Raw genomic sequence first — 12,389 nt, forward strand, 5'->3', positions numbered from 1 at the left:
ATACTCAAAGAAAGAGGATCATGTTGCTTGTGGGTTTGTATTTTCAAGGTATGACTAGCAACAGGTTGGAAGAGTTCCTGATTATCTGATTATCTAAAATTATGTCTAATCTTTCCTTCTGGTGACTGTATTTCTTAAAAATGAAGCAAAAAATAAAGAGCAACCTATCATTGACCATTTTGTTTTAAAGAAGATGATATAATCTCACGTCAAAGCAGTAAGAACCCTTGTACATAAATCTTTTTATCTGTATCTGAGGAACCAACAGTAGTGAAGTGCTAGAAATGGAAATGTGAAACCTTTCTTACAGAAAAAAAAAAAAAAAAACTAGAATAGAATGAGGCTTCAAGTTACTGCATATTAAGCTCACGTACAATAATTCAGCAAGGTACTCAAAATTTTCCTGACACTTGGTGTCATCTAAGTGTAAGGTGAAGTGCTTTCCAGAGATTATATATCTTGTTATTGCATTAAACCTCAGCTCCTGTGGTAAAGACAGCTAAAACAGTAACTCTAATGAACAATCACCCTGGGATGGCACATTATCTGATGTGAAACAGACTGACCATGAACTGAGACATCCCATTCCACAAATATTCTGTATCAACTGTTTTCAACTATTCAATTGTAAATACCTTATTCAGTTGCTTCCCTAACTTGCAGAAATAGTATCACAAATGAGGGCTCCTGAGTCTGCTGAGTCCTGTCACCTCTCTGAAGCACCAAGACCAACCCAACCCCACGGTCCCAGGCATCCAGGTCATATGGCTGTATTTTCTGGCAGAAGTGGGAAAGATACATTTTCTATTTTATTTCTAACTGTATAAAGTTCTATTTCCTTTCATATGCCAGTCACATTTACAGCTAATAAAACATCCCCTGCTTTGCCCTGACCCATCTGCCTTTCCTAAAAATGCAACCCTGCTTATATTTTTTGCTGTGCCAAACAAATTCCTATTGCTTCCTGGCACGAGGTCATTCCAGGCAAATACTGGTACGTCATCTCTCTTCCCTCCTGTCACCTGCTACTGCAGATTCATAGTTAGGATTCTGTAGACAGGCACTGATGGGGAATAATACATAACTTGTCTGAGTCATATTCTTTGTGAAAATGGCAGACCTTTTTAGTCAGTGGAAAGAAATCCATTTCAACGGCAAACACCTTGTCCAAACATCTTAAATTACTTTCTTAGAAAAATATATTTTTAAAAAAACTATAAATGGAAGTATTTTAAATAAATTACTCTAGAGTATGAGGTTTTCAATGTTCATGAGCTGCAAGCTCTGAGTAATTAACAGGCATTTTATCAGCAGTTTCATTTTGTTTTAATGAAGATGTATATCCCATCAGGGTAACAAAATCAACAATTCACTGAGACAATGACTATAATTTCCTATATTAACCCTACAGGAAAGAAGGTATTCAGCATCAAACAGCTCTTTTCTTTCTCTAGAGGAATAAATTTTTGGATGCATTACCCAAAGGCAAGGAAAATTGCTTTTTACAAAAAGAGGCTAATGTACACTGTCAAAAAATTAAGACAAAAGTGAAGTAGCACTGTGTTAATAAAAAATGCATTTTTAAAAAAGTGCTAACAAGCTACAACTCACAGGCTTTCTAAAAGCTTAGGATATTAATGCATTACAAAAGAGATGCCAGTAGTGCTGGCACTCATGAACAAATGTAGGGTTGCTTTCAAAGTCTACATGCTTACGATGTGTGTTTTGCCAGCCTTTTAACACTTGTTTTAAAAACTAACTCTCAAAAATAGCCATTGGGCCCCATTATGCTGCAGAGGGAAGTGCAGAGTGCAAACCCAAAACCTCCTGACTCCATCTGAAATGTAATTATTAGAGGCCTCCAGGTACCACAGACAAAAGCCCGTTTATATGGAAATTCCTCTTCTAAAAGGAGACATGTAGAAACTTCCCAATTCAGCAAGTAAGTCAATGTGGAAACTCATCTTTGCCTGTTCGACCAGCTACAGACTCAACTCACATCAACCTCAAATGCCTACTGTATTTGAGCAGGAGAATGTTCAGGCTCCTGAACTTCACTTAGCACTTTAATGAAAGAACAAATATTTGCAACATTTACATGGCGGACATTCCAAAATTACATCTACATCTACGGGTTTGGTTAAATAAGATTGTTTCTCACCCTTTTTATTCTTCCTAAATATGCAGCAAAACTGGGCTTTAAAAATATCTTACAGCATTTCTTTCACAATTATTTGGGGGAAAAAGAGTTGCCCCTAAAAGTAAAAAGTACTTACAAGAATCATTAGAAAGTCATAAGCTAACTTTCCAGAACAAGTAAACAGCAGTTTGTATGTTTAAAACAGGCCTTGTTCAGTAACAGGAAGCATACATGGGGGTAGGCAAGTGTGGGGAATCTCCTGCACTTCTCTCAAAAAGAAAACCTCTGGACCACAGGAAATAACACAAATTTTAGAAAATCCCAGTGGTATGAGGGAAAACACTTCAAATAAATCTGTAAGCCCTCAAAACAATGTTAAAATGTTCTTCTCCCCCACTAGCTTGTTCGGAGACTCACTCACTCCCTAGGAGAAGTCCTTTATTTGCATTGATGAAAGTGGGTATTCAGATCCAGACTCATACAAATGGAGAAAAAGAGATAAATAGGTACAAAAGGAAGGACAGCTTGTGCCTGTCCTCTTCTTGTTGAAAAACACCCACCTCTGTGAGAAAAATACAGAACATTGAATATTCTTTTTCTTCAGACTTTAATATCTTTATAATGCAAAACAGAGTCTAAAAAAATTAAAAAAAAAAAAGGCAAGTCTTAAATTTAGGTTGAAAACTACTTTGGGAATTAAATTAATTTTTTCTTTTGCTGCTGTGTGATACGTGGCTGACAAACCAGTGCCTTGGCTGAAATGCTGCCAAAATAAAATGTATTCATTATTATAACTCCTGTCATTATAAGTCAATTCTGAAATTAAATCAGCAATTCAGATTCATCTTATGGTCAACTGTTCTTAAGCAGGAGGCCTTCCCCTAGCCATTTCCACCAGGAAGAATTTTTGTTTAATAAAATGACAACAACAATATAGGCCAGATGTGGTGAGGAGAAAATAAAATGGCATGTGGGTATCAAAATCCAAATGCAAAACCCCAGAGCTTTATCTCAAATCTGTAAGCATCTAAAATGCCAGGCATTAACCTAAGAATCGGTAATTTTATTCACAGCCTCATTAGGTAAAAGCAGTCAATTAGGCTAGGAACAAGGATCAAAGAAAGCCCAGTCCAAGCCATTAAACCCCCCAAAAATCAGCTGTGATTAGCACTATGATATTTACTTCCTCCACAAGCAATACAGCTTTATCAGAAGGAGTGATGAACATTCTATGATGGTCCTGAGCAAAGATTAAGCCAGGTGACTGAAGACCTCTCCTAAGTTTAGGAGTTCTGGATTTGAATCTTCTTAACCAAAGCTGGTTGTAGAACAAATTCTTGTGTCTTGGACTTTTCTGCATTAATATTAATTCATAATCATGATCACCAGTCAGAGCAATTAAAATGGGTTGTAGTTTTAGTAGACAAATTGAATTAGTAGACAAAAACTAACCTGCAAACTACTTTTTTCTCACAACTTCAAATAACAATTTTTTTTTGTTCTGAGGATGTAGCACCAAAGTATTGCAGAAATCATAGTCTTAAAGACTGAACAATTTATCAGCTGAACAGAGCAGTAAAAAATTTATAGCAAAATACTTCACTAGCACAAACAATTCTATACCTTCTTTCAGCTTCATTTTCATTAAAGCCATGAAATGCACAGCCCTCACCGAATGAAACTGCAGGAATTATCTGCAAACACAAGAACTGTGGTCACTATACAAAGGGTCATGTTGCAAATGCAAAACTAAGCCTGACAGCACTGCAAAAGGATCTTGGGAGTCTCGGGAATCCTGCTGTTAAACTACACAGGAGGTAAACTGGAACTAAAAATTGCCTCTGCCCCCATTCCTGTCTTTGGTCCCATGCCTCCCTAGCCTTCCTCTTTCTTTTCTTTCCTCCTCTGTGGGGTTTTCCAGTGTGTAACTGAACTCACAGTGCTACAGACTTCAGTAATTCTGTGCTGGTAACCCATGAGCACAATAACTCTCCCCTGCTGGGGAGCAAACAGCATCTACCCATACAGCCAGGCCCTCTTGCTATGATTAGCATTTTTAGAACAAAACATATTAGTACACTAAGAAACATCAATTAGAATGAAGTGAAATATTTGAGCTGAAAAGAGAAAACAGCACTGTGTCAAGTCTGTAATTTATATTTATAAACTACAGTTAAATACCACCTTCTCCTGCTAAATCCCCGACTGATCCAACCAACCCCCCCCAATCCAACAACTTACATCAATGATTTTATGAATATAATTTCAAATATAGTATGTTGACTGGAATTCATTACTATGTATTTAACAGTGTACTGTAAAATAAAAAAATATGAATATGTGTTTCTGTAACATTAAGAAGCAATAACACTTGGCCAGTGCCCTTCGTTTACTTTGCAGAAGAAGGTCTGGGAAACAGTTTTTCACTCATGAGAATGAAGGAAATACAGCAAATACATTCTCAATTTAAATTTGAGTTGACTGTTGGCATCCTTAAACACAGAAATGTCCTACCAATTCTGTACAATTATATGTCTGTATATATATATATATATGTATATATATAAAATTACTGACAATTTGCAATCAATAAATCAACTACATTGTGTAATCCTTCCACAAAACGGTCAACCAAATATGAATTTTCAGACTGGTGTAGAAACTACGCTTAATCATTATGACAGTTTCTTGATAAAGGCACGCAAAATATTCTGCAGTTGAAAGATTCAACAGAGCAAAACCACAGTATTTAATTAAAAGGGGGGAAAAAGGTAAAAAGGAGTAAAAATAAAAGAAAACTTGAAAGCAAATTTCATCCTTCAATTAACTCAAGAAATAATGAGAAAGAAACAAAAGGGGAGATGAACAACCACCTATCTGTACACTGAGTGTTCACCCAGGCTCAACATGAACTGTGTGTCAGACATTCAAAAACTTTTTAACAGAATTACAAATACTAACACTCAGATTATATGACTATCTTTTGCTAAAAAAGTCAGAAATCCCAGTTCTTCCACTGAAATGTAAGATTATACTAGCCAAAACCCCCACAGGATTATTTACAGACATGTATATCAACGATTACGCTATGTAAAGCAAAGCTAATAAATATGTAGAGACAAAATCTAATTTGAAAAAAAATGTTACCAATAAAGTATGAAAGGGCAGAACACTAAGCCAGCTTTAATTTTTGTAAAATATATCAGACAACTGAAAGGAACTGAGTATTTTGTCAATTCTATAGACCACAATAATATGCTACTGAAAAAGCTGACCACTGACATGAGATTTCATGGGAGAGGGTGCAGGGAAGGAGGTCCAGATATTGACTTGAAGCAAAAAATCAATAGTTTTGGACTATATAATTTACATATTTAGAAAATCACCTAAGCTTGAAATTCAACTCATCACTTGTGTCTAGATTATTCGTGTAAATTCTGTGTAAGAATATGACTTAAATATTCTTAATGTAAATGCATAACTTTTTTATGTTGTATCATTTCAGTAAGAGAAAACTACATCCAAAATTCTGAAAGGAATGCTTGTACTTTGGTCCCTTAGAGGTAAATAGCAGAGCTACCTAGTATGGTTACATTCACTCGGTTACGATGTGTGTTTAGGATACCAATACTTGACTGTGTAGATGGAAAAGCCTAAATGTCAACTCAAAGATCTAATTGTAAATGAAAACTCATTCCCTGAAGGCATAATCTTTCACTTCCACAAACCAACACAAAAATAAAGATCACAGGCAATGAAAAAAATAAAGCAGAAGGCCACGCAGTTTGAAGAGCAAATATTTCTTTACTTCAAAAATATATCTTTATATTCAAATTCCAAGTTGCTGCACTGTAGCGGGAATATGCAATCATAAATTTAATTTGTCTTGATCATTTGCATTCCCTGGCAAACTGAGCTGAGGAAAAACATCCGGTTACCTTGTCTTCTGTCTGGGTTCATTATAATGTAAAACAGTTGAGAAATAAGCCTCAGGGTCACGTAATCCATTCTCCACTAAAACTGTGAACTGCCTCATGATAGAACTTTATCCGATAATGAATGAATTTGCTCATCATCCATCACAAGAACTCTTCAGAGTATACGTGGAATTTTTAAATTTTCTTTTAAGATGAACACACAAAAGTACAGCAGTTACAGAAGTGATTTTGCTTCTTAAAATCTCGCAGAATTTAAGGTCAGTTTGATAGCTAACCATATAAAAAGCAAAACAAAAACTGAAGGAAATTAGAGTATTGAAAATATAATTTTTTAAGCAGGATTTATGTCTTGGTATACCTCTTATCATTCTCCTTGCATGGAGAGGCTGTTTTTCATTTTTGACCTTAAAACAGGGCACACATAAAAAATGTACTCCATTCCTTTCTTGCCTGATGATGCTACAATTCAGCAGTTAAACAGTATCATCATTTGCATACGTGAATCCTTTTGGACATGGCCAAACAATGATGTGAAAAACAGTAATTATTGCAATCATAATTTAACCTCTGGTAAATGAATTCCTAAAGAAGTTCTCAGAACTAACAAATGGCCTCCATGTAATCAGACAGCAGGACTCTTCTGCATTAGCTGCATCAAAGATCATGTTTTTGCTAAGTTCCAGTGGTAAATGCTTCAAGCAGGAGGTACTGGTAGTCTTCTTAATATTTCCATAGCTATCTTTAGATAGGCTTTAGCCTGCAAAAACAGAAACATACATTAAGCACTCCCATTTTCTATAAAAAGGAATATTTCACAACCAATTAGGAATTTTTTCTTTTACACACAAAGAGAAAATCAAAGATGTTTAAATAAATGGGTTAAATTTAGTCTGTGTTCAGGAAAAACAATGCATTAATACACAGAATAAGCATAAGCATTATATAAAAATATTGGTGAAAGAGTTTAACTGAACTATTTAACAACAAGCAGAGTCAATAGCCTTCTGGAAGAGAAGTGATGAGGAAGAGATACTTTTTAGTCCCACAGGTACTATTAATTAGAAACCTCCCTCTTCCTGACAACCAGGACGCACCACGGACAAGACAGAGAATCAGAGAAAATAACAGCATTCAAAAAAAAATTTGAGACAATGAATTCATTACAGACTAGACTATCACTAGGGAATTTCCTATCCAGACATTTGAAGTATTTTTTTAAAAAGACACCTTTCCAAAACTGAAGTAGGTATTGGAAAGAGCTAATTCCGCAAAACTAGAACCCACACAGTTAAAGCTCTCTTTCACACCAACCTGCGGCATCTGGTCAGACATCTTGAGCTGGAGGGCACAATAGCACAGAACTGCAAGACTATGGAGAGCAACCCAAGCAAGGATACTTATGTTAACATCTCTAAAAACCATGACACAGTTAGGACCATGATCAGTCCACCGTCAATGATTTACAAATCTAATGTCAAGGGACTTATATAAAAACACTGTGTAAAGTCCAACACATAACAAACCTCAAAATTAAACAAAATTATTCCTGTACCAAGGTGAACAACCTGTAGTCAAAAGAGAACAACATTTTAAAATCTAGAAGTTTGATGTTAGAATGTTTACAGTAATTTCACGATTACAAGCCGCACCATTTTGACTAAAATGTTGCTCCCACGCCGGAAATGCGGCTTACACTCAGGGGCGGCCAATATGTGAATAATTTTCCCACATTTCCAACCCCGGAAGTGCAAACCGAGGTGCCGAATTGAGCAACTGCCAGTAAAACCTGGTTTTATGCAATTGTTACAACTTGGTTACTCCGTTTTGCGGTGGGTGGAGCCGGCTCCATGCCAGCAGCGCGGGGTGGGGGGAGGAAGGCGGGGGAAGGCAGTGGACTCCCTCCTTCAGGCAGCACAGCCTGGGGGAGAGGCGGGGGGCTCTGTGCTGCCATCCCCGCGGCCCAGGGGGAAGGCGGGGGGCTCCCATCCTCGCCTGCTGCCGCCGCCGCAGGAGCAGGCAGGTTCCCGTCCTCGCCTGCCGAGGGAGTGGGGGGGCTCCTTCCCCTCCTGCCGCCGCAGGTGCCAGCGGGCTCTGTGCCCGCCTGCCGCCACGGGGCAGCACCCGTCTGGGGTGAGCGAGCCCAGTGGCAGCGGGGGCCAGCCCTGAGCAGCCCTGCCGAGCGGCAGCGCTGAGCTGGGCCACCTGGCCCCATTGGCAGCCCCGAGAGGGCTGAGCCCTCACGGCCCGAGCTGAGCCAGTAAACCCACCCCAATCCCGCGATTCTGTTACTAACTGGCAACTTTGTTGCACGCGGGTCCTCACTGCAAACGACAGAGAGGCTTATAATTGGATGTGGTTTATTTATGGACAAAGAAAAAAATGTTGCCGACACCCGGAGATGTGGCTTATCGTCAGTGCAGCTTGTAATAATGAAATTACTGTAATTAAAATAATATTTTTGTGTTTATGTATATACACACTGCACACTGTTCCAGAGGTTGATAACTTCCATTTTTAAAAATGTACACCTTATCTATAATTTGAATTTGTCAATAGCTCATTTTCTAGCTGATACATCAAGTTCTGTGTCTGTCTTTACTAACACAGCAAAGTCCCCTAGCTGAGCTTGCCCTTCTGCTCCTACTCTGTTCCATCATGACCAACCTACTCCATCTTCTCCAGTAAGTCTGCATACAGAGACCACACTGACAACCTTTCCTGCATTCCTCAAACAAATCTCCACAATAGTTCCTACCACACTGATTTCTCCTGTCTCCTGCAAGATGGTTCTAAACATGAATTAATCCTTGTATCCCTGATGAGCCTTTAAAACAGCACACAAACTGACACATGCTAGAGGTCAGAGCTTGGGGAGCATGAAAGGAAAGTCTGTCTGTCACACCAGGGCCACTAGCACTCACTGTCACTGCACTGAACAAGGTGTCAGCCTTTTGCAGGGCCATGCACTGCTCACATTTTCTCTTTTTTAGGGATTGCTCCTGGCTTGTAGGGTTTTCTTTTCTGGCACTCCCACCCTTTAAACCTCATAGTCTCAGTGCTCACATCCCCTTAAAACTAAAGCCATAAAATTTTCTGAGTGCATAAGGAATGCAGACAACAAGACAGAATTGTTTTCTCTCACATACATGACTCTGTGCCAAGAATGATAGAATGAATTTAGAACTTAATTCACAATTATGAATTTCAAACTTCTATGGCTACAGTTGCAGTGCAGCTGGGTAACAGCCTGTGTGCAACACTCACCTCCCTCAGCTACTACTGGCCTGGGTGGTCCAGCTACCCCGCAACTAACCACGAGCCTAGACAAGATAATAGACTCACTTGAAATAAGCAGACTGACTGAAGTCAAGCTGCCTTTGCAGTTAAGTATTTGACTAATTGGTGCAGGAGTGCTCCAGGTGGGAATTTCAAACTATCTGGAACAGTCCCACAGGCAGTTCCCACTTTACACAGATCAATTCATGCATTTTAATTAGTCAATTAGGAACCTGCATACAAAACGTGGCCCCTTCTAAAGACTGCCCAGGCTGTTTGCCTGCTACAGAGTTGACCAAATTGTACACAGAATTATAAATAAACTGTAAACAGACTCAACTGCTTGTATAAATGTTATCTTCTGTCAAGAGCCCAATAAACTTAAGATACTTTTCCCACAAAAAGCTGTTAATGAGTGTCTGAACAACACCACATAGTGTACACTGACCCTCATTTGCCAAGCAGCTGATCACCACTTTGCAACAGGAAGTTCCTGGTGCAACTCTTTGTAGCCAGCATGCCAGCACTGTTCCCAGCAACAGATCTTGCCTGTTGAGCTTTGGGATTTTTGTTTTCTGGACCACCACTTAGTCTGTTGAACAGCCCAGTATCTCATATGTGTCTTTACAGAACTCTGCCAGTCATCTGGCTTTGGCAAAAATCAACAATTTCAAGCCTCGGTTTCCTGTCTTTGAACAAATAATTTAACTATAAGTGAGGACCTATCAATCAACACACCTGAAAGGCCTAAACAGAATCATGGTGACTGTCAATATGCACTCCATAAAAACAACCCTAAGTATATTGAATAGCTTTTCCTACTTGTGATCTTTTCAATGTGGCATCTGTAGACAGAGACTGCAGCTCAGTTCAGCTGTTTAATCCATCATTACTAAGCAAAAGAAGTTGGGCTGCAACTGAAAACTGACACGGTTTACTATTTCTTTTCTGGGTGGAAAACCAGCAGATAAAGAGTTCTTTATCCCCCATAACCTTTTTCATTTTAATCGGATAAAAGCAAACTTCTCAGGTCAGTTACTCCCTTAATGTTTGAAAGTTCTAAATGAATGGTTTACAGACTTTCTGAAAACCATTTTCTTGCTGATGGACGACTTTTTATTTAACAACAATGTATCAGTTATCATTCTTCCCATTTCTTGAGGATGAAGAAGTACACAGAAAGACAGAACGCCCTAAAACCAGAGCAGACTTGTTTATTATGAACACTGCCTAGATGGGGCCTGAGAGCAGCACTAGGACAGGCAGAGGTGGAACGTGATGTGCACAGAGTCAAAAAAAGCTTGGAAACAGCAACGTGAGAGACTGCTCACCTCTCGAAGAGTGGTACAGTGCCAGAAGGGCACAGTTCTTAAGACATCAAGGGTACAGCTGATGATGAAGTGACTGATGACAGCATAGATGGTGGAGTAGGAAACAGAGAACCCGTAATGAAGTTTACCAAGAAATAGAGTGGAAAGTCCTACTCAGCATAAATAATCAGAACATCCTGATTCATCACCCTGTAACAAATCTGTATTGCCATGGGCTAATAGAGATGGGGTAGATTTAAACTGGAAGATTTTTACTAGCTCATCTAATTAAGCCCTACAGTAATCCTAGGGAAATATGAGCCTTTCAATTATGGCATTTCATTCTCCCTAAAAATCTTACACGTGAGGGAAGCATGCATCATTGCTAAGATTACTGCAGACTGTACAGGTCATGGCTGACTCTGCCCTGTTGTCATGGATTGGATTGCTTTGGCCTGACCTGCTGGTTTGCTTTCCACTGGGGTGCTGATGTTAACCTGACAACAGCTCACTAGTGCCTGCCAGTGTCTGGTGCAATGGCCACAAAAACATAAAACCCGACCTACAATCAACAAAGTCAAAGCAGGTAGGAGCTGTTATCACATTTTCTTTCACCCAAACCACTGCATACAAACAACTTCAGCAACTCAGAAACACACTCTGATCCCATCACTAGGTTGTAGGCCTCATACACCACAGGCTATAAATTCCAGTACCGGTATGGTTTCTAATGTCTATTTCTGATTACAAGACTCCAAGATTATTAAGCTGCTTTATCCAGCCCAGCAATCCAAAGGAGAATCTGTGCAAGTCCTGACTGTCTGGGATATCAAATGCTGCAGATGCTAATATATCTGCGAAGAAGGAAAAGGAATTTAAATCTGCTCAACTGATCTGTTGGGCTTACAATTTATTAATTGCTGACGGAAACTAGCCACCATGAGCAACTAATCAAATAGTGACTATCACAAGGACAAATACTAATCTTAGCTATGATCAACATGAAAACAAGCACAGCCAGTCATTGATTACTTCAGTTCTTAGCACTCGGCACAACCATGTTCTATTTGCCAGTTCAGTCAGATTTTTAAATAGCTTTAATTTCTATGGAAATTACTTGTTAGTTTGACACAACTCCAGCCTTCAGGGCATGACTGGAGCTGCCTTTCAATATCTATATTTTACTGTGGTCAACTCAGAAAATACTAAAAACATGACAAATACAGTTTTAAATGAATCTACTTCAGATAAAAGCTTCATGTCACCCAGAGAAATTCTTGGTTGCTACAAGAGGTCGAGAGACTATAGACTCTGTCCTCCTCTGGGCAGTTCTACCATAAGATTCTTCTTTGCATGTACTAGCAACTCTTGCCAAATTTCAATGAAGTCTCAAGTCAGAGAGGCAACCTTAATAAACAGTAAAAGTCAATCCATACATTATAACATGAAATAGAGGAGATGGGTAAGTATGCTGGATTTACAAAACTAAAACTTCAAAGAAAAATTGTTAGTGTTCATAGCAAACTTCCTATCATTCCTATGTATCAGTAGTTGTATCACCCAAACGACTCCTGGAGGCAGGCCCAGTTGGGTAATACTCCTATCCCCAAGGTGCTGTTACAGACATCTAAAAACACATCCTGCCCAAAAACATGGTAAGTAGAACAGTACAAATGAAATGCAGTATAGTAACATCTTTCAAACAGACTATCCTACACTCGGCAT

General features: G+C 38.9%; 1 protein-coding gene across 4 annotated transcripts in view; it reads right to left on the minus strand.

Moving 5' to 3' along the window:
- Window positions 1-5,924: 5,924 nt before the first annotated feature.
- The window catches only part of LOC116997449 (iron-sulfur protein NUBPL-like), a 76,938-nt gene continuing 70,473 nt past the window's right edge, over window positions 5,925-12,389 (minus strand). For all 4 annotated transcript variants that reach the window (XM_033062166.2, XM_033062164.1, XM_033062165.1 and 1 more), the window contains one exon: window positions 5,925-6,835. In XM_033062166.2, the coding sequence (XP_032918057.1) occupies window positions 6,773-6,835 (63 nt within the window). In that variant the 3' untranslated portion in view covers window positions 5,925-6,772. The remainder of the gene's footprint in view (window positions 6,836-12,389) is intronic.

The sequence above is a fragment of the Catharus ustulatus genome, chromosome 6, assembly GCF_009819885.2.
Source record: "Catharus ustulatus isolate bCatUst1 chromosome 6, bCatUst1.pri.v2, whole genome shotgun sequence".
Lineage (NCBI taxonomy): Eukaryota > Metazoa > Chordata > Aves > Passeriformes > Turdidae > Catharus > Catharus ustulatus.